This window comes from Aphanomyces astaci (genome assembly GCF_000520075.1).
Source record: "Aphanomyces astaci strain APO3 unplaced genomic scaffold supercont1.11, whole genome shotgun sequence".
NCBI lineage: Eukaryota > Oomycota > Saprolegniomycetes > Saprolegniales > Verrucalvaceae > Aphanomyces > Aphanomyces astaci.
This window is the reverse complement of record NW_009798274.1, coordinates 582,650-604,218: the sequence shown is the minus strand read 5'-3', so window position 1 is coordinate 604,218 and position 21,569 is coordinate 582,650. Positions and strand designations below refer to the sequence as shown.

The following is a 21,569-nucleotide window of genomic DNA, read 5'->3' as shown; positions in this document are numbered from 1 at the left end:
GTATTCATAGGAGGTAAAGCAACCAGTACACTGCAGACATCGACACTGTTTCGATTGAATCCTAAGGTCCTAACTCCGTTTGGTCGTTGGAACTGGCGTGGGTGGTACCTTTACGCCCTGCAGAACTGCGAGCTCGGCCGCCAAGTCGACGCTACCGGCGGGGGCATTCATCTTGGCCACGTACTCTCGTAGGAGGATCTCGTCATCTGAATTCGCCAGACACCCCCCCGGGCAGGCGCACGTGCCACCGTACGCTTCGGGCAGGCTAGCGGCGTCGATAAACTCGAGCAGGGCCTTCTGAATCTCCTTTTGACCGCGTACGACGTGGATCTTGTCGCGCGTCTTGGGGTTAACCAGCGGCGACACGGCCTTCCACACCATGCTAAACCACGACGGCGGGTTCACGATGAAGATCTTGTAGAGCCGCTCGGGGTAGTACGCTTCGCCTACGATGGAGCACTTTTTCATAAAGTTGACCACGTCGCCGCCAAAGTCGCCCATGTTCACGCCCTGCATGTCGATGACCTTGACCATGACCCCGTCCGGAAACGGCCGCCGATCCAGCACGGTCCACAAGAACTCGTTGTAAAACCCGAGATGCGTCACCACGTCCTCCTCCGTCACCCCCTTGGACTGGAAATACTATGCATATGGACATGTCAACCTACTACTGCCAGCATATATGGCCATGTCGCTGGCCTTATTGTACCTGCATGCCTTTGCGCATGCCGCCAGCAAGCTCGAACGCGACGAGGTGGCCCAGCTTGTCTCGCTTGTGGGTCACTTGTGGGTACGACTCCTTGATCTAACGTGTCCAATGGTCACGTTATTTATTATGTAGGCCACGACAAATATCATCTCAAGCACTCACCACTTTGAAATTCGGGTGCGGTCGAAGCAAGATGGTGTCAATATTGTGGTCGTGTCGCCACTCAAGGTACTTGGAGTACTTTCGCTTGGCTTCGTCCGCGTCTCCCTTGCACGCTTCCGTGAACCGCAGGTCGACCGTCAAGTCCTTGGCATACGGCGGCAGGGTGTTCTTGATGCAGTCGACTTTTACACACACGAGGCGGAACATCTGTGGCCCCCACAGCTGCCACGTCCGGACCATCACGTTCAAATGCTTTGCAAACGACAACGTCAGTGCCATCAATGCAACCACGAGCCATGGAAGGAGCGAATGTAGAGGAGGAAGCAGCAGCAGCGGCAGGGCGGGCGGCGACTGAGCGGACATCAGCAGCACTACGCCACTGCCGACGCCTATTGCTGCCAACCCCACGCCCAACCATCCATAGCTGGCCCATCCCCCTTGGGGGGGCATGCGTTCTAGAGTTTGTTCAGTTTCAACTAGGAATACATTGAGAAATCTTACCAATGTCGACGTGGGTCACCAACTGGTGCTCGTCTGTTGAGGTCGCTCCGCGGACAGTGTCGCACCGTTTGACTTGTTGGAAGAGCTCCGGCACCGTGTACGTGGCGACGGCGCTGACCACGGGGCTGCTCGCGTACAGTCGTACGACCGACGCAGGGTACAGCTCGACCAGGAACTGGGGGCGGGAGGGGGTGCTGTCGTCCGGACCGGTGCCGGCACGCACGACGATCTCGTCGAGCGACGGGTGGTGCTGCACCGTCACACATGCGACGACGTTGTCTTCCGGTCGCAGCCCGCGCTGGAGCTTATGCAACGCCGCTTGGAACAGGTGCATCGCTTCCTGGAGCTTCTTGGTGATGGCGGCGCACGTTTCGATGTCTTTGGCGCGAAGGCGGTAGATTCTACAGCGCCCCATTAAGACATAAACCAAATGGATGGATATATACGAACCGACGTACCGGCCATCGGATCGCACCAGCGTGAGGATGCGCGGGTAGTGCTCGTCGACGTCGATGTGCAAGATGTCAGTCATGTGGATGGACGACCGAACTTCGCCAATGCCGAGAAGAAACTCCTCCTTGTCCTTGTCTTTCTGCGGCTTGAACGACAGAAGCTCCGCCGGTGTGAGCATCACCATCCGCTCGATCCAGATCGCCATGTTCGGGTTGAAGTTGCGGCTCGCCAACGACCGGCTGCCCATGCGGAACGACCCGAGGTACAGCATCTCGTCGAGAGTATCGTCTTGCTCCTCCACGAGTCCGCTGAACAAGATCCCGCACAGCGACGTGTCGTCGTCGCCTGGGGCGTCGTCCGAGGTCTCGATCGCGCCGGCGCGACGTTTGAGCCGCTGTTCATAGCACACGTCGCACACACGCACTTCTTTCCATACCCCCATGTCGGGCAACGGGATTTGGTTCTTGCTATGGGCGCCACACACGGTCTTGTCGCAATTCTTGCACACGTACTTGAATTTGAGCAGACCCAGGCTACACAGACACACGCTACACTCGGACACCGCTTCTGGCAGTTGGGGTGGTGGCATGGTCGTCATCGGACTGCCTGGATTCGTCGTCGTGGCGTCGGGCGATGCCAAACCGCTGATGCGCCGTCGAAATGCGTCGAAGGAAGTAGATAAGTTTGCCATAACGTCGTCGGACGCAAGCCGCTTTCGCGGCTGGGTAGCGCCAGTCATGCTCCGAACGCAGCCGTTGATGAGTTTGTTGCAAGGTGTGACATAAACTAACTTTTCTGCACTGTATAACATATCCGGATAATGCGTACAGTGTACTGTACTAGGTCGACGGTTTCAGAAACGCGAGCAAGACAGTTCATGCATGAACCACGACGAGAAGGTGTGGAAGAAGCGGCTAAGACGTCAGTCCATAGCCCGCGGCCACCAATTCCGTCCGCGATAGAGGAACCGAATGCAAACGCGACACCTAACAAGAAGCAAGATGATGGGACGATGGATGTGGGGGACACGCCACCTTTGTTAGTGGGAATGACAACCCTCGCTGACAAGTCGTTGTACCATGGCCATCTCAATGCAGGTAAATTCTCATGCAGCCTACCATTGCAATCAAATGGTTGGTCTCACAAGCTTTGATGTCTGGATAGACAAACTTCCGCACGGACACGGATGCATGTACTTTCATGCGGGAGGGCACTACGCCGGACAATACGTCGCTGGCAAGAGGGATGGCGTCGGCGTATATAGCTTCCCCGACGGGTCTCGGTATGAAGGCGAGTTCAAACGCGACCAACGCGACGGTCATGGCGTGTACATGGTTCCCGTGGGGGAGAAATACCGCGGACGCTGGCAAGACAACGCGCAGCATGGTTTGGGGGAGTGGACCGAGTGGAACGGCGCGGTTGTGCGCGGCGAATTCAAGAAAAACGACTTCGTGGGGCCGGTCGAGTCGTCGATGCAGTCGTGCATGGACAGTGTGAACCTCGCGTCTCGGACACAGCAGCGCGCCGTCGTGGCCGAGCGGGCGGCGCGGGTGGTGGAGCGCTTGGCATATGCCCAGGACAACATGTCTATTGGTAATGTCAACTGTGCTTTAGCATTCGAATATGGTTGATGGATATATCCTCCATGGCTTGGTGCTAGATGGCGTGTACATCAAGGACGAAGCCACGTTCGAATCGTATAGCCAGGACACGACCGTGCGACAACGTGCGTACACCATCGCATGGCAGCGAGAGTTTGAGCGCATAGAGACAACCACCCAGGACGGAAAGACGGAGGAGGCGACGCTAGGCGAGCGCCAGAAGCAGCTGCACGCCACCATCCAAGTCCGTCGGCAAGAGTTGGCGCGCTACAGCATGTTTTGGGACATCGTCGCAGACAAGGAGCGCGAGCTCGCAGACGCCAAACGGGTGCTGGCGTCAATTGAAACGCAAGTTCGGTTGGAAGAGGCAGTGGATCAAAGGACGCGGTCCTGCGTCGTATCTGCACCTCTGCTTCCAGGGGATGGTCCTAGTAACACTTAAAGAGATGGTGATGATTTGGGCTATTTACTAGTTTAGTATACATGATGGCATCAATCACTCCAATAATGATGACGAATTGATATATTTGTCGTAGCCGGGACAGTTTCAATATTAATATATGTAACGGACAATGTGAAACCGGCATTCCATCACGGCGACTTGATGATGGCGACGGACATAACTGCTGGGGAAACCGAAGGTCAACGAGTAGTGATCGTGGACGAGGGAGCTATGGAAAAGGAAACTATGGTGCAAGTAACAAATGGTGCTACCATATCGCCTCCAGTTCCCAGCCAGGCTGCATCCCCCAACACGATCCTTACGCCACATAAGACGGAAGCAGCAACACCGACACATGAGACTCCCACACCACGAGGCAACGATAGCCCTATCAATGCCGCCAATACAGACAGCGACACAGCAACTAGCGATACACAACCCACTGGAAATCATCCGCGAAAGACCGTCGAGCTGAGTAACAACGCACCAGAGTCTTTGCAAGTGGAGCCCTTACGTTTACCATCATCGAAGGGCGTTGCACCCCCTCCTAGTACCATTCCCCCTTTAACCACAAACGAAAGTGCAGTGCGTACTCTCGTCAAGCAAGTTCGATTCTCCGACGAGAAGTCCGTGGCCCCTTCATTCTTCCTATCCAAACGACTGCAATCGAATGGCCTATCCCTCACTCGTCGATTTCAGCTGCGAAAAGTAGTGGTGGCCCTCACGCCGCCGACAGATGACGAAGCGCTGCGGGCCGAATTGGCCGTACAGCTCCCTTCATCGCCCCCAGAAATCGGGTTCCAGGACCACATGTGGTTGGGGGTCCGTTGGTCGAAGCAGGTCAAGTTGCTCCGGTCCAACTGCCTCAAGTCCCCCGAGACGTTGACCATGCGCCGCGTCAAGTTGCCGTCGTGGAAGTTGGTGGCCACGTTGGGGGTCGCGTACAACATGACGCTGGTGACGTTGGACGTCGAGGGGGCCGGCTTGGACGTGGCCTGCGCCAAGGTGCTCTTTCAGGTATGTCGGACGAACCGAAGCATCCTGCAGCTGAATGCCGCGCACAACGCCGTCGGTGACGACGCTGTGTACGCGCTGGCGGCGATGGTTCACACCAACACGTCGCTCACGCAGTTGATCCTGCATCACAACGCGATCACGTCCAAGGGCATGAAGGTGCTGTCCCACGCCCTCCAAGACAACCAGGACTCGATGATCTTTGGCCTCGACTTGAGCTTCAACCCGCTGGGCGAAGGCAGCACTGACGCGCTGTCGGCATGCTTACAAGTGAACGAGTCGCTCACATCTCTGAACTTGGCGGGGTGCTGCGTCCACGAAGCGGGCCTGCTCGCGTCCCTGCGTCGTAACTACACGTTGACCGCGCTCCACCTGCAGTCTGAGGATGTGTCGGAACAAAATCAGTCGGGGCGCCTTCGCCGCGACCGCCTGAACCGAAGCCATGCCCCGCCCATCATGGACGCTCTCCGGCGGTCGACATGTGCTCTCGAGACGTGCAATCTCACGGGTGTACAGCTGCCGGTGGGGAAAATCCGGGCCTCGCGGTGGGTTAAGATGGCCCACACGCGCCTGAACGAGCTCGACGGGATGATCTTATCGGTACAATTTGCTTGTCTATTCGCATGACATGATATTAAAATTGCCATCTAAAATGTACTATGCCTTGCCTTGGCAGGCGTTGTTGCCCATGAACAAAGTTCTCATGGAGCTTGATCTGAGCTCGAACGCCCTTCGGTCCGAGAGCGTCCTGGCGATTGTAACGGCGATCGTCGACTGCCCGACTTTGGAAAGAGTCGACGTGCACGATAACGACGTGTCGGACGTCGTCGGCGAAGCGTTGGGGCTGGCGTTGGTCCACAACAACACGCTGCAGACGATTTGCGTGGCTACGAGTCACTTGGACGTGCAGCAACTTCGCGGCAACTCGGACACGGTACACGCATCATCGTCATGCCAATGCCGATGATGACGATGGTAGGCGGACGAGATTACGTACGCCAAGGACCAGTTCACGCACCCCTTGGACAACTGGATCGTCACGGTACTCTTTGGTGTGAACCGCCGAACGACCATACTCAACGAACTCCACGTGCCACCGGACAGCGCCAGCTTGGACATGTGTCACTTGACCTTGGCCGTGTACGTATGTATACCTAACTGTCTGTAGTAGTAGTATGCGCCCTCATTTTGCATGCTTTGCTTCCCTTGTAGATACGAAGCCGTGTACATTTGCACGCGTATTCGCCACCACGTGCGGTTGGCCAACTTGCTGATCAACAGCTCGAACTTGACGTATTACGCCGGCATGCGGCTTGCCGATGCCCTGCGCAACCACCCAATCTTGCTCTCCGTACCAATCAATCATTCCAAACTGTGCCTCGGTGTTATTTCACACGATGTAGGTGTCTCTTGAACACAACAACTTGCACCAGTTGGGCGGGAAAGCCATTGCCGAATGCATGGAGCACAATCGGTCGATTACGTTGTTGAACTTGAGCTGGAACAACTTGGACGACGTCGGCGTGTTGCCGTTCGCCACGTCGTTGCGCGCGAATCGGTGCCTGAAACGATTGGATTTGCGAGGCAACGCCATCGGCGCTACGGGGATCGCCGCCATCAGCACCGGCTTAGCGGGCAACGCGTGCTTGGAAGAGCTGTATTTGCGATGGAATGACATTGGCACCAACGCCGCGCGGGCCCTTGCGGCCGCGCTGTGCATAAACAAGACCTTGGCGGTCCTCGACATTGAAAGGCATCACATGGAAACGGACGGCGCCGTCGCGATGGCCGGCATGCTGCGTGTCAACAAGTCGCTCACGAGCCTCAACATGAAGGGCGATCTGATGGTGTACCCCGGTTCCAGTGTTGGCGTCGTTGGTGCCGAGCAGCTGGCGCTGGCGCTGGGCGAGTCCAACCACTCGTGAGTAGCCTAGTCATTCATTCGTGTTGCCCATTGACTTGTCGACTGGTAGTTTGCGGTACTTGGTGCTGGCCGAGTCCAAAATCCACGCCGAAGGGTGTGAGCACCTGGCCAAGATCGTTGCCACGTCACGGTTGACGGTACTGGACTTGTCGTACGCCGAAATGGACGGCGAGACGAGCTTGGTCCTGTTCAGCCAGCTGGCACACAACACGGCACTAGTCGTACGTTGCATTGGCAATGTCGTAGTAAATGTCCTTTCAACCAAAGTTTGGTATTCTCAATTCATGATTCAGACTGATAATGTGTACCATATATTATGCACTTTGCACAATGCTACCCATATATACACTCGCTTGGCATGTCCTGTTTGTTTCAAACGAAAACACACAATGTCAGTGATGTGCTGACGTGTGACACCGTTTTGGTAGGAATTGCACCTAGCCCACAACACCGTGGGGGCCGACGGCATCAAAGGATGTGTGCGAAGTCTGTGCGTCAACAAAAGTCTCCGACATCTCGACCTGTCGTTCAACCACGTCACAGAAGAAGGGATGTTGCTCGTGGAAGCCCAAGCCAAGAATTTCTCGCTACTTCGATTGAATGTCCTAGGCAACCGGGTCACGGACGGAACCCGCGGACGCCTCATGGCAATGTCCTTGTTTGTGGTCGAGATTTAGTATTACTAGCTACTACTAGTACACAACTACAACACGACGGCCACACACGACGGCGACGGAATGTGCAGCGCGTGGCCGGTGGGCACGAGTCCGTCGGCAGGGGACAGCTGGAAGGACACGATCGAGTGCGAGTTTTGATTGGCCACGACCACAAGATCGTCTCCCACGAGTGTGAAATGACGTGGCACGCTGCCCTGCGTCGACACAAACTGCGGCGCCGCCAGCAACCCCGAGGGGTACGTGATGCGGAAGACGGCGAGTTGGTCGATGCCCCGAATGGACGCCACGATAAAGTGACCGCATTTGGACACACGAACTTCCGCCGCGATGCTACCGTCGACCGTTGCATGGTCTTGGGAGGTTGAAGGATGGGGCAATAGTGACACGACTTGGACGGGGTTTGGCGATAGGACGGCGGCGTCGATGGAATGGACAGAGAGGTTGTTCGAGAGTTCGTGTACAACGTAGGCCAGTGGTAACGTTGGATGCAAGGTCAAATGGCGGGGACCAGACCCAGGCGGAAGCGCCACAACTGGAGCGTCGGGATGGATGGCCAGCGCCCCTAATACATAAAACAAGGTTGAGCAATTTATTGGTGATATGCATGACAGCACCATTCGCATGCACCAAGTGGTGTGAGATGGTATCGGTGCCCAAGTCGAGGACAGCCAGGGTGCTGCGGGACAACCACGTCGTGCTGTGGCAGTGTGGGCCGTCCTGGCGTTGGGGGTTCGCCAAACTGGCCCCAGTCATCTGCGCAAAGCCCGAGTGGTCATGGAGTTTACCATCATGAGCATCGATGGGAAACACGGTGACGTTTCCGCCGCCGTAGTTGGCCACGGCGACAAACGAATTGGTGGGGTCGATGGACACATGGCACGGAAACCCCCCTCGGGATGGATGCTCGGACGTACGCGTGAGCCTGCCAAGGTTATCCAGACTAAACGACGCAACCAAGCCGGAACCATTGGGGAAAGTGTCTTTGAGCGTGTCGGAGTGTTCGTTGACGGCATACACGGCGTTGGCTTTGACGACGACAAACGATGGGTTGATTCCCGTGTTGTCATTGACATGGATCAACGTCAGTTTCCCTGATGCGTGATCGATGGATACGGTGTAGATCCCCTTGCCTTGTCCATCCACATGGTCTTCCTTGCGTGTGTACGTGCCTACCAAGAGGCGGGTACTCGTGCCTTCCGTCGGCATGCCTTTGTGAAATTTTTTAGTGTTGTCGATCTTACGCAACCGTTAATATCATTTCGTACAGGTTTCTAAAGACCTCCTAAAAGAAATACCTGGTATTGGGATGTCAGCAGTTTTGGTGAAACGGTTTCTCGGTCGCCTCTAGAGATGCTAGGCGCGGCATGGTCAGTCCAGACCAACAATGCCCACTGGATTTTAGACGACAAGGAGCTGCAAGATGGTACTTCGTTGGTGTAAGGACTTGTGTTGAAGTCGTCTTCACGGAGGTGGTGTCGTTCGTTGTGTAGCAACGCAAGGGTTTCAATCCCAGAAATCGTTTCGCAAGGACTTCTTTGCGTATTGCAAGCTCCTCAACGTGACGCCCCATCCCAAGTTGTGTCCAAAGCTAGACGAAGAAGACAAGGACTTGCTCGGTATCGTTGGCCATCTTCGTCACACACAATCACCGCAACATCGTGACGACCCCACGTTCCGTAGTGCAAGGCTACGACGAATCCGACACTGACACCGTAAACGTGCGCAACTGGATGCTGGATGGGGCGAGTCTCAAGGTGATGTCCCTGGCCCTGCACAATTGTCCTGCCATCCACACCGTCAAGTACGCGTAGCTCCTTACTGTCCGACTCCATTTCACCACTCCGCCAGGCTGTTCAATGTTGCATTGACCATCGACCAACTCGATTTTGTGTGTGTAAAGTTTCCATCAACTTGCATCAAGAACCTACAGCTCGAATGGAACGCTATTCCACCCGCGGCTGCTGCCGACGCCCCCGACCATACCACATGGTACACTTCACAACCACCAGCTGTCATTCATATACCCGTGGCTCGAGCTAGCTTTGCAAACTTGCTGTCTCCTCAGTCGTCCATAACTAGCCTGTCGTTGCGTGCTAATGGCATCACTTCCGCTGGTAACGATTCTGTCCACGCGTCCTCACGCACTAGTCCGCAACAACGTCACCTGGAATGTGTGTAGGCGCGGCAGCCATCGCCGACATGCTGAAGGCAAACACCAAGTTGGCCGTGCTGAATCTGTTCCGGAACGACCTGCATGATGACGGCGCCGCCGCCCTGGCATACGCACTGACCGAGAACAAGACGCTCTTGCATCTATCTGTCGCCAACAACCACATCACGAGTCAAGGGTACTGCAGTACTACACTACCCGAACAATGTGTTTCCATGAACGTTCCACGAACGTTCCTCGTAGCGCCACAGCCATGATTCGCGGCCTCACGCGGTACATTCTCCGCGACGATCAACTGCAGCATGCCGCCGAAGTCGAAGTCCAAATCCAAGCCGCGGTAAACCCGTTGTGCTAGGCATGGAAGGTGGCGTTCTTTCTCTCAATCCTGTCGAGGTTGTAGCTGGAAGCGGCCAAGAAGCAAAAAAAGAAGCTCGAACGAGCAGACGTGATCAAGGAACTGAATGTGCCCGACACGGAAACCGTCGACGGCGTCGTGTACGGCGTCGGCAACGCCACGTTGCAGTCGTTGACCCTGAGCGGGAACGCCATGACGACAGTGGACGAACTCATGCCGCTCAACAAGCTCCTGGAAGACCATCATGTGAAGCTCAAGACGCACTTGCATGTGATCAAGGTCCAGCGCATGTTTCCTGCGACGGCCACCAGTAATGCTAAGCCCTCGTTGTCCGAGCTCCTCGCGCTGTAACGAGGATGCGTGGCGGTTGTAGCTACGTCATATGTAGCCAACCAGTCCATTGCATTCGGTGGCTGCTTATGCGCACTGCAATGTGTACAATGCATGCACTGGATTGCATCTGCTTAGTACGTCAGTTATGTGCACTTTGCTGTTTTGTGGAATCGGCGGCTTGGAGCGTAACCTGTGCTTTCGGGGATGACTTAATATACTCAATGGGATTTCATGATAACGTTGTCTGGCGACAGCAACTGCATCACGCGAGGATACACGCAGACAAACATGAGAAGCAACAAGATCACGGCGACGACAATCAGCGGGATCGCGCTGCGCGGAAGGACCTGCAACACCACGTCTTCGAGGAGAATGTCGAACTCTGTCCGTCTCGCGTCCATCTCGGCTTGAGTCAGGAGGTATGAAATGCCTTCGACTTGCATGGACACCTACCTCGTCCTTTATCAACGAGTTTGTTGAAGCTCCAGAGAATGGGATCTCGTACCTGAACGTAGGAGATTTTGTCCGCAATGCCGCGGACGAATGTCTTCTCCGTGTTCAAGATGCGTCGCATGTTTTTGTACTGGGCACGATCCTTGTGGAGGCCCTCCGTTGAATCGAGGATGCGAAGGGTGAACTTGCTCGGAGTTGTCGCGCGATACGACAACTTCACCTCGTACGATACATCTGCGTCTGTTCGAAGCTCATACACCACGGGCTGATTGGGGTAGATCACTTGATGGGTTTGCAGTTGGTTGGGGTACAGCACGGCTGCATTCGACGACGCATACACGCTATGGAGAAGGACAGTCGCCACCGCTGCCACAAGGAGTACCCATGATGGCGCCATCATGTTGGTTAGAAAATGTGCCCCGGGGCACGGTGATCACGAGCGAACAAACACTCGACACAAATGACGGTTGGTTGGGAGTGAGTGATGGTGATTGACAGGGTTAGGGGAATTAACCAATCCGAGCGCTACAATTGAATTATAGAGTTCTTTGATTGGCTAGATAAAAATAATTCAAATATATAAAGGAATGCATGCAATATTCCGCCAATCACATGTCCGCACAAAAGCAAGCTTTTCAGTACACAATACTTTTAAGGTCTGTGCTTAAATAAGCATAAATTAGTCAAGTAATTCGTCGTGAAATCAAAATAATATTACGAGTCTTCCAATTTTGTCACAGCAATAATAATATTGTATGGGGGTGCTCTAGTATACTAAAATCAAGTATAATTCAAAGAATGGTGGTCGGAACTTACCCACATTCGCCATTTTCAAATTCACCCCCCAATCGCTCGTGGATCTGAAGAGAAATTCTCATGTCCCGAAAAGCGAACGACACGTCGCCTGCCACGCATGATACTTCGTTAACGAACAACAACCAACCCGGTGGTGGTAACGGCCTTCCGCCGAGCCATCCCGGTCTGAAGCGGACTCGCAGCGCTACGCTCCGTGAATCCTCCGGCATGTCTTCGAGCGGCATGGTTGGGCTGCACATGGGCATGTACGGCATGCCAAACTCGCTTCCGTCCTTAGAGCAGCGTAACTCGTCGACGTTCTCCATCAGCAGCATTTTGCCGATGAATCAATCCATGCACATGATGAGTATGCCATCGTTTCATCCCGACGTCGAACCAAAACAGAAAAGCACGGCGTCCGACTTTATGTACCCCGCGGATGTCCAGCCCATGACGTTTGACGACAAGCAGCGACTGGTTCACCGCATCACGATGCTACCGAGTCAATACTTGCGTGGATTGATCGACGTGATCAAGAAGTACCAGCCCGACACGGTCCGGCAGTTGGATGAAGAGTACGTGTTCGACTTGGAACAGATGCATGAAAACACGGTGTGGGCCATCAGCGATTATGTGCGCGATGCGTTCTCCGAACTGGACGAATACGTCAAGAGCTTGACAAACGCGGGAGGTTCCAAGGGTGGGTCCCAGCCCATTTCTCTCCAGAGCATCGAAAACTACGAAGCACCCCGCATCCACGACAATACCAATCCCGATCACCCATCCAACAAACGCCGCCACACGGTCACGTCCGCGATGGTGGACCACGCGACGCGACAACAGCTCCAGAGCAATGGCCAGGTCAAGTTCATGGAGCAAGTGGAAATGTACTCGAAAGTGAAGCAAGCCAAGTCCAAAACGCAGCCGTCCCAACGCCATGCATGCGAGATGTGCCACAAGCAATTTCGCGGCCGGTCCGAGCTGCAGAACCACGTGCGCACCCACACGGGCGAGAAGCCGCTGGTGTGTTCGCACCCGAACTGCGGCAAGACATACGCGCATAGCTCCAACTTGCGCGCACACGAGCGCAGCCACGAAGGCATCAAGCCCTACGTGTGCCACTACGACGGGTGTGGCAAACGGTTCGCGCATAGCGTGAGCTTGAAGGAGCACATTTGGATGCATGCCGGCGTCCAGCCATACGAGTGCCCGTTCCCTGGCTGCATGAAGAAGTTCACCCAAGTGTCCAACTTTGCCAGGCACAAGAAGTTGCATGTGATTGCTGGCCACCGCGCCGCAAAAGCGGAGCCGACCGCCGCCGCCGCCGCGATGCATGGGGGGAATGGCCCTAGTCAACAGCAGCCCACCGTCAACATCTAGGGAGGTTGTCCGTGGGATCGCGTATTTATGTAACCACGATGATCGATTTCATATTTTCACAAATGTTGGTGGAAATCATCGCTCAGTTGCCTCCAACTCCCCCACGGACTACGTAGTAATACTACGTACTTTTAAGTAGTAGTACTAGTAGTACGAGATACCGTCTGCTGCACGTCATGTCGTACAGTAAGTAGCAAGTCTACTCCACATACATTATTACATTAACTGTTCCAAAATTGACTAGACATGCACACTGGGTCGGTCACCTTCCGGTGCCCTTACATGGGCAGTCCACTCATTCTTTCTTGCCTAATGCGGCGTCGACGGGGCATCATGGCCCCCGTGAGCTTTTGCCACATCGACTGGCCGCTTTCTGCCTTGGTTGGCTTTGGCGGTGGCGGCGACGATGGCTTCTTGGTCGTGTAGAGCCGCGTCAGGTCGAGAAATGTGACAATGTGCGTGTGTCCGTTTCGCTGGGCGTTGTCTTTGGCAGCCTTGGTGCATCCTTCGCTACGATGTTTGTGAAGGTACTGTACGACGTCCAGATGGCCGTTCCATGCGGCGCCGTCCATGGCAACGGTCGTACACCCCTCGGTCCGCCGCTCGTGCAGAAATTGCACAATCGCCAAATGTCCAGCGGTCGCCGCCCAGTCCATGGCGCCCCGTGTACACCCCTCCCTCCGTTTCTCATGCAGAAATTGCACCACTTTCAAATGACCATGCCACGCCGCCCCGTCCATCGCGGCTGTCGTGCACCCTTCAATGCGCTTGGTGTGAAGAAACTTCACAAGTTCCAGATGTCCATTTGTTGCCGCCAGGTCCATTGCGTGCACGGAACAACCGTCCCGGCGATGAGTGTGGAGAAAACGGACCACTTCCAAATGGCCATTGGCTGCGGCAAAGTCCATCGCCGCCGACGAGCACCGCTCGCCGCGATCGTGCAAGTACATGACGATGTCCATGTGGCCATGACGCGCCGCCGCGTCCAACAAGTGCGCGCACCACCCCACGCGGTGCCGAACATGCAGAAACTTGAGCACTTCCAGATGGCCATGTTCCGCCGCGAGTCGAAGGGCCGCGGGTGTCGACCCTTCCCGGCGGTTCTCGCTCAAAAAGCGCACGACGTCCAGATGGCCTTCTCGCGCCGCGCCGTCCAACGCCTTGGTCGTACACCCTTCTTGGCGGTGGGCATGTAGAAACTTCACGACTTCTAAATGTCCACATGTCGCCGCCGTGTCCATAGCTGCAGTCGAGCAGCCTTCGCTGCGTGTCGTGTGCAGGACTTGCAGCATCGCCACGTTGCCCCGCGCTGCCACGTGATCCATGGCGCGGAATGTACATCCATTCGGTTCGTACGGATGCAGGTACTCGAGGAGGTCGTAATGGCCGTGCATCGCGGCGATGTCCAGCACCAGGCTCGCGTCCGGAAGCGCATATGTCGAAAGCAACGGGTTGTTTTTTCGGGCCTGAACGAAATACTCGACCAGAGAGCGGTGACCGAACTTGACGGCGCACGACAATGCTTCGCCCGACGCCCAAGCAGGGTTGTGCGCGAGAAGACCCTGGACGGCCGTCAAATTACCGTCAAAGACAGCGAGATGCAACCCTAGTCGTGGGTCGCGATGGTGGTTGTTGAGGTAGAGGTCGTTTGCCCGTAGATACATGTCGCTATGATGGAGGGCCACGTGGAGGAGGTCCATGGAGTCGTCGAATCGAACTTTCGATGCCATCGGCACGTAGTAGATGCCAATGGGTTGGCTCGTCGTGTCGTAGCCAACCCGAGTGTGTCGAAAGGACATTGCACTAGCGTCTTTGACGTACTCGTGGAGCACACCAGGAAGCCCGTGCTGCAGCTGTACCATCAAACGGAAGATATCGACGTTAGAGAGAGTATCGTGGGCCGACGACGACGACATGAGGACTGGTGCTGGATGCTGTGGATGCCAAGGATCGATCTTGGACTGACCTGGTCGATGAAAATGAGAAAATTAACGAGCCTCATCCGTGGACCAATCCGAGCTCCAGACATCAAGAGAACAGTGTTTGATTGGCCAAACCGGCCACGTGGAATTCTTCTGGGATGGTTTTGGCCAGTTCGAGTTCATTCTAATGCTTTTGAGGAACACCATAACATTACCACTATGGATCTGTATCCCTGAAAATGTCATGAAAACCTGATCCAACCCCGTACGGAAGCTCCAAGCTTCTTGTCATTCAAAGGATTGGCTTTGGTTCGCATAATAAACCTTGAAAACTGGTTGCGCCACAGGTCAATTCACAATCCTGACTCCGCTTCGAAGTCTCGTAAGGAAGCAACGTACTGCTCCGAAAAAGCAACGATTGTTATTGAAGGGCCAGAGAAACGTGATTACTCAAACTGGTATTTTGGTTCAAATTTTATCCAATAGCTTAAGGAATACTACTCTGGTCCACTAAGAGAGTCCGGTTTACACTTGGATTGGCGGAATTTTTCTAATTTTGCGTTTCATTGCAATATGATTAGCTTACCAAAAAGCGCGAAATTTCCTCTTTGATTGGCTCATTTGAGCGCTTTCCAGATCGTTTTGCCTCAAAAGTTACAGCGGGAAAAAAAAAGTGCTCATTCACGCTACACGATCATAGACCCGCTGATAAGCCAAAATTCAATTTTACACCTCGTGCTCAATACACTTCTTGCTCCCGTCGTCTTCGTCGTCTTGCCTGTACCATTGCCAAGTCCTACAACCCCCCACCAGCCAAACCACGACAAGCGCAAGCTCTCCGACCTTGAGCGTCGCGCCATCTATGAGACGCTCCTTGGGCGCAGTAACAACGGCCGCATCACCCATGGAGAGTACACCACGACCGCCGCCGCCTTCCAGTGTCATTGGAAGACGGTCGCACGCATCTGAAAGCGTGGACAAGAGTCGCTCCGCAATGGCAGCGTTGTTGCTGTTGTCAACGCACGTTTCAAAGGTAAAACCTCTCGATTTCAATATTTTTACGTTTTGGTATTAATTTGTACAAATATCGACTAACATTAACAATTGTACTATGATAGGGAATTCGGGCCCAAAAGTGCAACGCAGCCCAAGCGACATCAGGGCTGCCGTCAAGGCTGTTCCATTGGTGGCCCGCCAGATTCTAGGTTCCGTTGCGGAGCACTCAGGTATCCCCAAGACCACCCTCGTACGACACATGGCCGAAGAAGACCAACTCAAGAGCAAGTCAAGTTACTCGAGGCCGTTTCTCACAGAAGACAACGAAAGAAGCCGCGTGAAGCATGCAATGTCTTTTCTTTTTCAGTCGTCGAAGAAAATTACTTTTTCCAATATGCACAATTTTGTGCATGTTGATGAAAAGTGGTTTTTTTTAACGACTGTAAAGAAAAGATATTATGCATATGAAGATGAAGTCCTCCCCTCAAGATATTTGAAGTCGAAACGATTTATCACGAAGGTTATGTTTTTGGCTGCGGTGGCTCGGCCAAGATATGATTTTCACAAAAAGTCTATGTTTGACGGGAAGTTGGGCGTTTGGCCATTTATTGAAAAGGTGCCGGCGAAACGGGGCAGCAAGAATCGTCCAAAAGGCACTATTGTAACTGTACCTCAGACGGTTACTGCTGATGTTTATCGCGACATGATATTGAAAAATGTTGTGCCGGCGATAAAATCTAAATTCCCTTTGGGGGATCAGAGTAAAATAATATACTTGCAGCAAGACAATGCAAGTCCACATAACTGTGTGACTTCGCAGCTTCTGCTACAGTATGGTGTTGAGGGTATTGAAGCGGCCAACCAGCCTGCAAACAGCCCTGACTTAAATATCCTTGATTTGGGATACTTTAACTCGATCCAAAGCTTACAAAGTCAAAAGGTCACTCGAACCATCGAGGAGCTTGTTGATGCTGTAAACAGTTCATTTCATGAGCTGCCTGTTGACACGTTGTCTAAAACCTTCATTACTTTGCAAAAGGTGATGGAAAAGACGCTTGAAAACATGGGAAAGAACGATTACAAGCTTCCGCACATGAGGAAAGACGCGTCCATAAAAGACCTGTCCTTGTTCAATGTCAATTGTGACCCTGCAATCCACCGGAGTGCCCAAGCCTTCCTGAGCACCGTGAATTCCCAAGTTCAGTAGTCGAGTAATTTTAATAAAATGGTCATTAAATTTTTGAGACGCATCATGTAATCTGGGAGTTCAATACAAACTTCAAGATGATTTTCAATTCAAAGCATACTTTAATCAAGATAAAAAATGGGACTCTTTTCGCGGAACAGAGTAGTACTTCGAAGTACTATTATTAAAAATGGATATATCAATACGAAGTATTAATACTATTAATGGTTCCCTGTCCATTGGGCTTGGCGCTTCACGCGGAAAAGCCGAACGAGCTCATCCATTACGACTGGTTGTCTTACGCCCATGGCCAAGTCCGGCCAAAAACAAGTGCTTTTCGTGAAGGACGACGACATGAGTGGCTTTGTGCAGCTGTACGCTGCAGAGTAATACTAGTAAGTTAGTACTATTAGAGCCATCTGCACCGGTACCAGCAGTTCTCAGATCGCAATAACTTTATTGGGCGATTTACTGGAATTCTAAAAAATCCTACCCCTACCTGTAAAAAAGTTACTGGACTCCAGTACTCCAACAATATTCCAGTAAATTTGTTGGAATTTTTGCTGGTGTGCAGACTGTGAACTCCAGTAAGTCAACTGACTAAGCATAATCATCTACGACTCGATCGATTCGTGGCTGAGTTTCCCATTTCAAGCAAAACAAGCCATGAAGGAACGCTCCCGGAACTTCACCCCACATGAGCAAGTACAGCTGTATCACGAATGGCTGACAGTGAGTGCCTACCTCGATCCCAACTTCGGAAACGATCAAATTGCAAGTCATTTCCACGCCCTAGTAGCTGCAGCATACAACAGTAATCCTGAATGCACACAGAGGCATAGTGTATGACAAAATCATTTGCTACATGAAGACAACGGTAACATTTCCAATACTATCGAACTGGTGATGGTAGCTACATTCATTGGAGAGATACAATCAACAGACAAGTGGCTGTATTTGCCTCGGCGCTCAAACTAACGACATCGATCGTTCGCTCTGGATACAAAAACGAGCAGTACATCGCCGACGCCCACGAGTATTTTAAACCGCAAAAGGTGAAAAAGAAGCAAACACCATCGAAATTGGTTCATATTGGGAGATCCTCAAGGACCAACCGAAGTGGCAGCGTGCATTTAATGTTGTTGGCGATGGAACTGGGGTGGCCGCGGTACCAGCGAGTGTTTTGGCAGCAACCAGTGCAATCGCACTTTCGCAGGAGAAGCGACCAATTGGATCAAAACGGGCAAAACATGCGCAACAGGGTAATATATATTATTTTATTTGTATGATATTTATTTCTACGATATATATTTTTCAAATGAGATATTGTAAATACTGCCAAGGCGCATGCGGATCTTGTTGCTGCAATAGAAGCCAAAAATGCAATTGCCCAACGCGCTTTGAGTGTGAAAGTGTTTACAGTTCCAATTCCGGATGGTACGGATGCGAAACTGTTCTTTTTCGCTCAAACGTAAAGAGATATTGATGCGAGCTCAAGCGGATGTGTCCCTCGCGGAAAATGCAATGATTGAATTGGGCAGCAAGCGCTCACGTCTTCTTGTACGTCAGTTACATGTCGTGACCAATGGTGTTAGGACGACGTGGAGAATGGACACTGATAGAGGAACACGAACAGTCGTCCTTGGCATCTCCACAAATCCAGGTGCAAATTTATTATACAACACTGTCTAATCTAATATTGACCAGTGTATTCAACCTAGTGGTACAACGGCTGTACAGTATTTCCTAAAATAAATAGAGCGGTGTCACTGAGCGGTAAGCGCCTGGTCAAAGGATTGACCGATAAGTGGAGTGGATATTTTGACCAGAAACCGCGGGGGGTTCTCGTTTTAGGCGCATGCGCCTCTGCCGCATGGTCCGGTTAAGCTTTATCCGGACATGTATCCTTATTTGAGGTTATTGTCAAAAATAGGATACAAAGTTTATGTATAGATCTCAAAACATCCGGATACCGAATGATTATACGGATGAATCGTTTGAATGGTCCGCACACGCTTTCGACGAGTTTGCGATGCTCACATTCAAAATAAGGCAGTGGGATGAGCAGCGAACACACAATGGATGGCCAGGATGGGGTTGGACAAAGCCACCAGACCCAATGCAACCACCCAGAGCACCGTGTCGACGTTCGGTGACTTGCTCGTTATGCACCATAAAATCATCGACGCAAATAAATTCATCACGAGTGTCCAGGCGTGGGCACGCGCACAAGGGTTCACAGTCTCCCGGACGGGAAAGAATTTCTCCAAAAAAAACCCCCACCCCGTACACGGCGGACGAGGTTCAATCATGCGGCGCTCTACGCTATACTGCACGCACAAGGAAGAAGTGTGCAGTGGCCGGTCGACGTGCCAGTGGCACATCAAGTTCACTTTTTGACAAGGCAAATCTGAATTATTCCATTACGTCCATAGGTTAGTCAATTAACTTTAATGTAACTGTTGTCTAAACTATTTTTTCATGTCACGATTGTCGCACAACCACAGTATTGCAGGAATGACCGTAGTTGGACATGGTGTGCAATTGTTGTCGCTTGAAAAACAATTGGAGCCGGATGAAATCGACAGAGTAGTTGGACTTGGCCGTTTCAACTTGCCCGTTTCCAAAGTGCGTGAGATTATGGAAGCGTTGTATCCGGGCCGGATGTATTGCCCTAGTTTGATGTCTCGCTTAAAGGACAGAGGGCGTGTGTTGCATCTTGGTCCTGATGTTGATAGTATGGGACGATTTTTTGAAATGGGATATGCCATGCAAGCCACCGGAGGTGTGTTCCATTTCAACCTGACGTCAGCATTGCAGTTAAAGAGCATTGTCATGCAGGTATTATTTATATGTAATATTTATCATGACTTTATATATGCTAATTTCGCCAATATAGAAGCCCCAAATGATCAAGTACGCATCATCGTACGGCGATTTTGTGTTGTGTGATGGGACACACAACGTGTCCATGTATGTGCTGAAACTGATGCCATTCACTGTTGTCGATTGTCTTGGACGAAATGTCCTTTGTGGGGTAGCGTTAGATGAGTCTGAAAATTCAGAGGTTTGATATATTTTGTGTTTATTAACAGTCCGCGAGGTCATGGGACCAGAAGAGGTTTTTAGTGTTCGACTAGGCCAATTTCGACGATTTTTGGTATATCTGTTTCGTCTGAACTTCCTGAATTCGATTGCGAACAGTACGGCCTCGGAGACCCAATAAATTGCACAATACAATGGAAAGAGTACATCGTTCAATACAAAATTGACCCACGACGAAATATAACTTGTGACAACAAATATGTATAAAGACTTGGGAGGCATGGAATTTATTTAAATCTCACCGCGAGGACAAACCTTTTGTAACTTTATGATGGCTGTGTCAAAATAGCGGTACGAATAACACATTATTTCACTCGTTTTGATCTATCTTTTTCAATTCTGCCCCAATTTCAACCCAATTGGTACCAAAATGACGGCACTGATTGGTTCTATCGATTCCCGCAATTTTCAGGACCACAGAACAAAAATTGACGAACTTACAGCGGGAAAACGGATTTTGTCACAGTACAAATGGATGCCGATACCGTCGATCGCATCCAAGCCTTTGTTAGGCTACGCCGCAGGCGTAGCCTGACGTACGACGAGAAGATGGACAACCTTTGGCTTCAATCCGCTCTCCGTAAGGAGCATGTGACGAACGTCTCGGTTGCCATTGCTCGTCTGCTGGGCCGATCTCCCAAGACAGTCAAAGCGGTCCTTGCTGAGTGGTTAGCTACCGGAGACCTGTCTGTTGTCGACCCCCCATCGAACACCAAGTACCACAAGGCCAGAGTACCAAACACTCACGCTGTGCGTGCCACGGTGCGGTCGTTCATACGAGATCGGTCCGTGACGCGTACACGTACAGTTGGGAAGGACGTCTTGGCCCACCTCTTGGAGAATGGAGTAGTCGTGGTCGATCCGTGTTGCCCAAAAGACTATGCTGCGTGTCTCCGTGCTGTCCAAGTGTTTTTGTCCCAGCAAGGATACGAACGCGGCAAGCGCAAGGGCACCATCAGCTATCGCATGACCAAGGCGCATGAAGAGGCAAGGGACGCGTATGTTGCCCTTATGGTTCCGACGGTGACGCATGCCCCCCGACGACCCGTGGTTTACTTGGATGAGAGTTTCATCCACCACCATTACAGTCGACACGCGGACAGTCTGTACGACCCGACGGACGACGCGACGACAAAGCCGAAGCACAAGGGCCGTCGGTACTGCTTCGTTGCTGGAATACTGGACGATGGTTCCGACGTGTCGCACCTGTTGGGCCTGGACATCTTTGTTGGCGGCAAGAAGAATGGCAAGAAGGTGGAGGACTATCACTCCATGTTCAACCACGACTACTTTGTCGACTGGTTCAAGAAACTGCTGGACGAAGTCGAAGAACTCGGATGGGGGTCTGCGGTGTTTGTCATGGACAACGCCAAGTACCACAAGGGTAAGCC

At 52.5% G+C, this 21,569-nt stretch overlaps 10 protein-coding genes across 12 annotated transcripts in view; 6 read left to right on the top strand and 4 right to left on the bottom strand.

Annotated features, from left to right (window-relative positions):
• Positions 1–30: 30 nt before the first annotated feature.
• On the bottom strand, positions 31–2,616 carry H257_05850 (hypothetical protein). Its single transcript, XM_009830844.1, has 5 exons — positions 1,831–2,616; positions 1,373–1,773; positions 872–1,326; positions 710–805; positions 31–642 (listed from the first exon to the last, which is right to left on the bottom strand). Exons 1-5 carry the CDS (start codon positions 2,562–2,564, stop codon positions 70–72), a joined length of 2,259 nt encoding a protein of 752 aa, XP_009829146.1. The 5' UTR covers positions 2,565–2,616; the 3' UTR covers positions 31–69.
• A 61-nt stretch (positions 2,617–2,677) lies between these two features.
• Positions 2,678–3,923, top strand: H257_05849 (hypothetical protein). Its single transcript, XM_009830843.1, has 3 exons — positions 2,678–2,922; positions 2,990–3,418; positions 3,486–3,923. Exons 1-3 carry the CDS (start codon positions 2,703–2,705, stop codon positions 3,866–3,868), a joined length of 1,032 nt encoding a protein of 343 aa, XP_009829145.1. The 5' UTR covers positions 2,678–2,702; the 3' UTR covers positions 3,869–3,923.
• A 97-nt stretch (positions 3,924–4,020) lies between these two features.
• H257_05848 (hypothetical protein) lies at positions 4,021–8,105 on the top strand. Its single transcript, XM_009830842.1, has 7 exons — positions 4,021–5,482; positions 5,559–5,816; positions 5,862–6,022; positions 6,095–6,233; positions 6,286–6,803; positions 6,856–7,027; positions 7,235–8,105. The coding sequence occupies exons 1-7, from the start codon at positions 4,031–4,033 to the stop codon at positions 7,481–7,483; spliced, it is 2,949 nt and encodes a 982-aa protein (XP_009829144.1). The 5' UTR covers positions 4,021–4,030; the 3' UTR covers positions 7,484–8,105.
• H257_05847 (hypothetical protein) lies at positions 7,397–8,696 on the bottom strand. The gene is made up of 2 exons (XM_009830841.1): positions 8,098–8,696; positions 7,397–8,045 (listed from the first exon to the last, which is right to left on the bottom strand). Exons 1-2 carry the CDS (start codon positions 8,687–8,689, stop codon positions 7,510–7,512), a joined length of 1,128 nt encoding a protein of 375 aa, XP_009829143.1. The 5' UTR covers positions 8,690–8,696; the 3' UTR covers positions 7,397–7,509.
• Positions 8,697–8,809: 113 nt separating this feature from the next.
• Positions 8,810–11,192, top strand: H257_05846 (hypothetical protein). Of its 3 annotated transcripts, XM_009830838.1 has the most exons (8): positions 8,810–8,906; positions 8,974–9,099; positions 9,164–9,284; positions 9,332–9,472; positions 9,524–9,597; positions 9,663–9,831; positions 9,897–9,990; positions 10,054–11,192. In XM_009830838.1, exons 1-8 carry the CDS (start codon positions 8,834–8,836, stop codon positions 10,357–10,359), a joined length of 1,104 nt encoding a protein of 367 aa, XP_009829140.1. In that variant the 5' UTR covers positions 8,810–8,833; the 3' UTR covers positions 10,360–11,192. The 3 variants fall into 3 exon arrangements, with proteins under 3 accessions (XP_009829140.1, XP_009829142.1, XP_009829141.1); XM_009830840.1 differs by having other exon boundaries at positions 9,897–11,192; XM_009830839.1 differs by lacking the exons at positions 8,810–8,906; positions 8,974–9,099 and having other exon boundaries at positions 9,142–9,284.
• Positions 10,022–11,193, bottom strand: H257_05845 (hypothetical protein; the record flags this gene model as incomplete). Its single annotated transcript, XM_009830837.1, has 2 exons — positions 10,022–10,790; positions 10,847–11,193. Coding segments are annotated over 2 exons (578 nt in total), but the record flags the coding sequence as incomplete, so codon positions are not given.
• A 431-nt stretch (positions 11,194–11,624) lies between these two features.
• H257_05844 (hypothetical protein) lies at positions 11,625–13,324 on the top strand. The gene is made up of 2 exons (XM_009830836.1): positions 11,625–13,155; positions 13,214–13,324. The coding sequence occupies exon 1, from the start codon at positions 11,671–11,673 to the stop codon at positions 12,967–12,969; it is 1,299 nt and encodes a 432-aa protein (XP_009829138.1). The 5' UTR covers positions 11,625–11,670; the 3' UTR covers positions 12,970–13,155; positions 13,214–13,324.
• H257_05843 (hypothetical protein) lies at positions 13,161–14,956 on the bottom strand. The gene has a single exon (XM_009830835.1). It carries the CDS (start codon positions 14,883–14,885, stop codon positions 13,248–13,250), a length of 1,638 nt encoding a protein of 545 aa, XP_009829137.1. The 5' UTR covers positions 14,886–14,956; the 3' UTR covers positions 13,161–13,247.
• Positions 14,957–19,164: 4,208 nt separating this feature from the next.
• H257_05842 (hypothetical protein) lies at positions 19,165–19,473 on the top strand (the record flags this gene model as incomplete). The annotated part of the gene is made up of 1 exon (XM_009830834.1): positions 19,165–19,473. The coding sequence occupies one exon, from the start codon at positions 19,165–19,167 to the stop codon at positions 19,471–19,473; it is 309 nt and encodes a 102-aa protein (XP_009829136.1).
• Positions 19,474–20,649: 1,176 nt separating this feature from the next.
• The window catches only part of H257_05841 (hypothetical protein), a gene marked incomplete at both ends in the record, with an annotated part of 5,548 nt that continues 4,628 nt past the window's right edge, over positions 20,650–21,569 (top strand). Inside the window, one exon of the mRNA XM_009830833.1 lies at positions 20,650–21,562. Within this exon, the coding sequence (XP_009829135.1) occupies positions 20,650–21,562 (913 nt within the window). The remainder of the gene's footprint in view (positions 21,563–21,569) is intronic.

Excerpts from the sequence above, each read along its gene's own strand:
- H257_05850 (XM_009830844.1), bottom strand. The coding sequence starts at position 2,564 with ATGACTGGCGCTACCCAGCCGCGAAAGCGGCTTGCGTCCGACGACGTT. Across the intron at positions 1,327-1,372 it reads GGTGACCCACGTCGACATTG|AACGCATGCCCCCCCAAGGG; the intron begins GTAAGATTTCTC and ends AACAAACTCTAG. Across the intron at positions 806-871 it reads CGCACCCGAATTTCAAAGTG|ATCAAGGAGTCGTACCCACA; the intron begins GTGAGTGCTTGA and ends TGGACACGTTAG.
- H257_05849 (XM_009830843.1), top strand. The coding sequence starts at position 2,703 with ATGCATGAACCACGACGAGAAGGTGTGGAAGAAGCGGCTAAGACGTCA. Across the intron at positions 2,923-2,989 it reads CCATGGCCATCTCAATGCAG|ACAAACTTCCGCACGGACAC; the intron begins GTAAATTCTCAT and ends ATGTCTGGATAG. Across the intron at positions 3,419-3,485 it reads CCAGGACAACATGTCTATTG|ATGGCGTGTACATCAAGGAC; the intron begins GTAATGTCAACT and ends GCTTGGTGCTAG.
- H257_05848 (XM_009830842.1), top strand. The coding sequence starts at position 4,031 with ATGATGGCGACGGACATAACTGCTGGGGAAACCGAAGGTCAACGAGTA. Across the intron at positions 5,483-5,558 it reads TCGACGGGATGATCTTATCG|GCGTTGTTGCCCATGAACAA; the intron begins GTACAATTTGCT and ends TTGCCTTGGCAG. Across the intron at positions 6,804-6,855 it reads CTGGGCGAGTCCAACCACTC|TTTGCGGTACTTGGTGCTGG; the intron begins GTGAGTAGCCTA and ends GTCGACTGGTAG.
- H257_05847 (XM_009830841.1), bottom strand. The coding sequence starts at position 8,689 with ATGCCGACGGAAGGCACGAGTACCCGCCTCTTGGTAGGCACGTACACA. Across the intron at positions 8,046-8,097 it reads CCACTTGGTGCATGCGAATG|GGGCGCTGGCCATCCATCCC; the intron begins GTGCTGTCATGC and ends TTTATGTATTAG.
- H257_05846 (XM_009830838.1), top strand. The coding sequence starts at position 8,834 with ATGCTAGGCGCGGCATGGTCAGTCCAGACCAACAATGCCCACTGGATT. Across the intron at positions 8,907-8,973 it reads CGACAAGGAGCTGCAAGATG|CAACGCAAGGGTTTCAATCC; the intron begins GTACTTCGTTGG and ends TTCGTTGTGTAG. Across the intron at positions 9,598-9,662 it reads TAATGGCATCACTTCCGCTG|GCGCGGCAGCCATCGCCGAC; the intron begins GTAACGATTCTG and ends GAATGTGTGTAG.
- H257_05844 (XM_009830836.1), top strand. The coding sequence starts at position 11,671 with ATGTCCCGAAAAGCGAACGACACGTCGCCTGCCACGCATGATACTTCG.
- H257_05843 (XM_009830835.1), bottom strand. The coding sequence starts at position 14,885 with ATGTCGTCGTCGTCGGCCCACGATACTCTCTCTAACGTCGATATCTTC.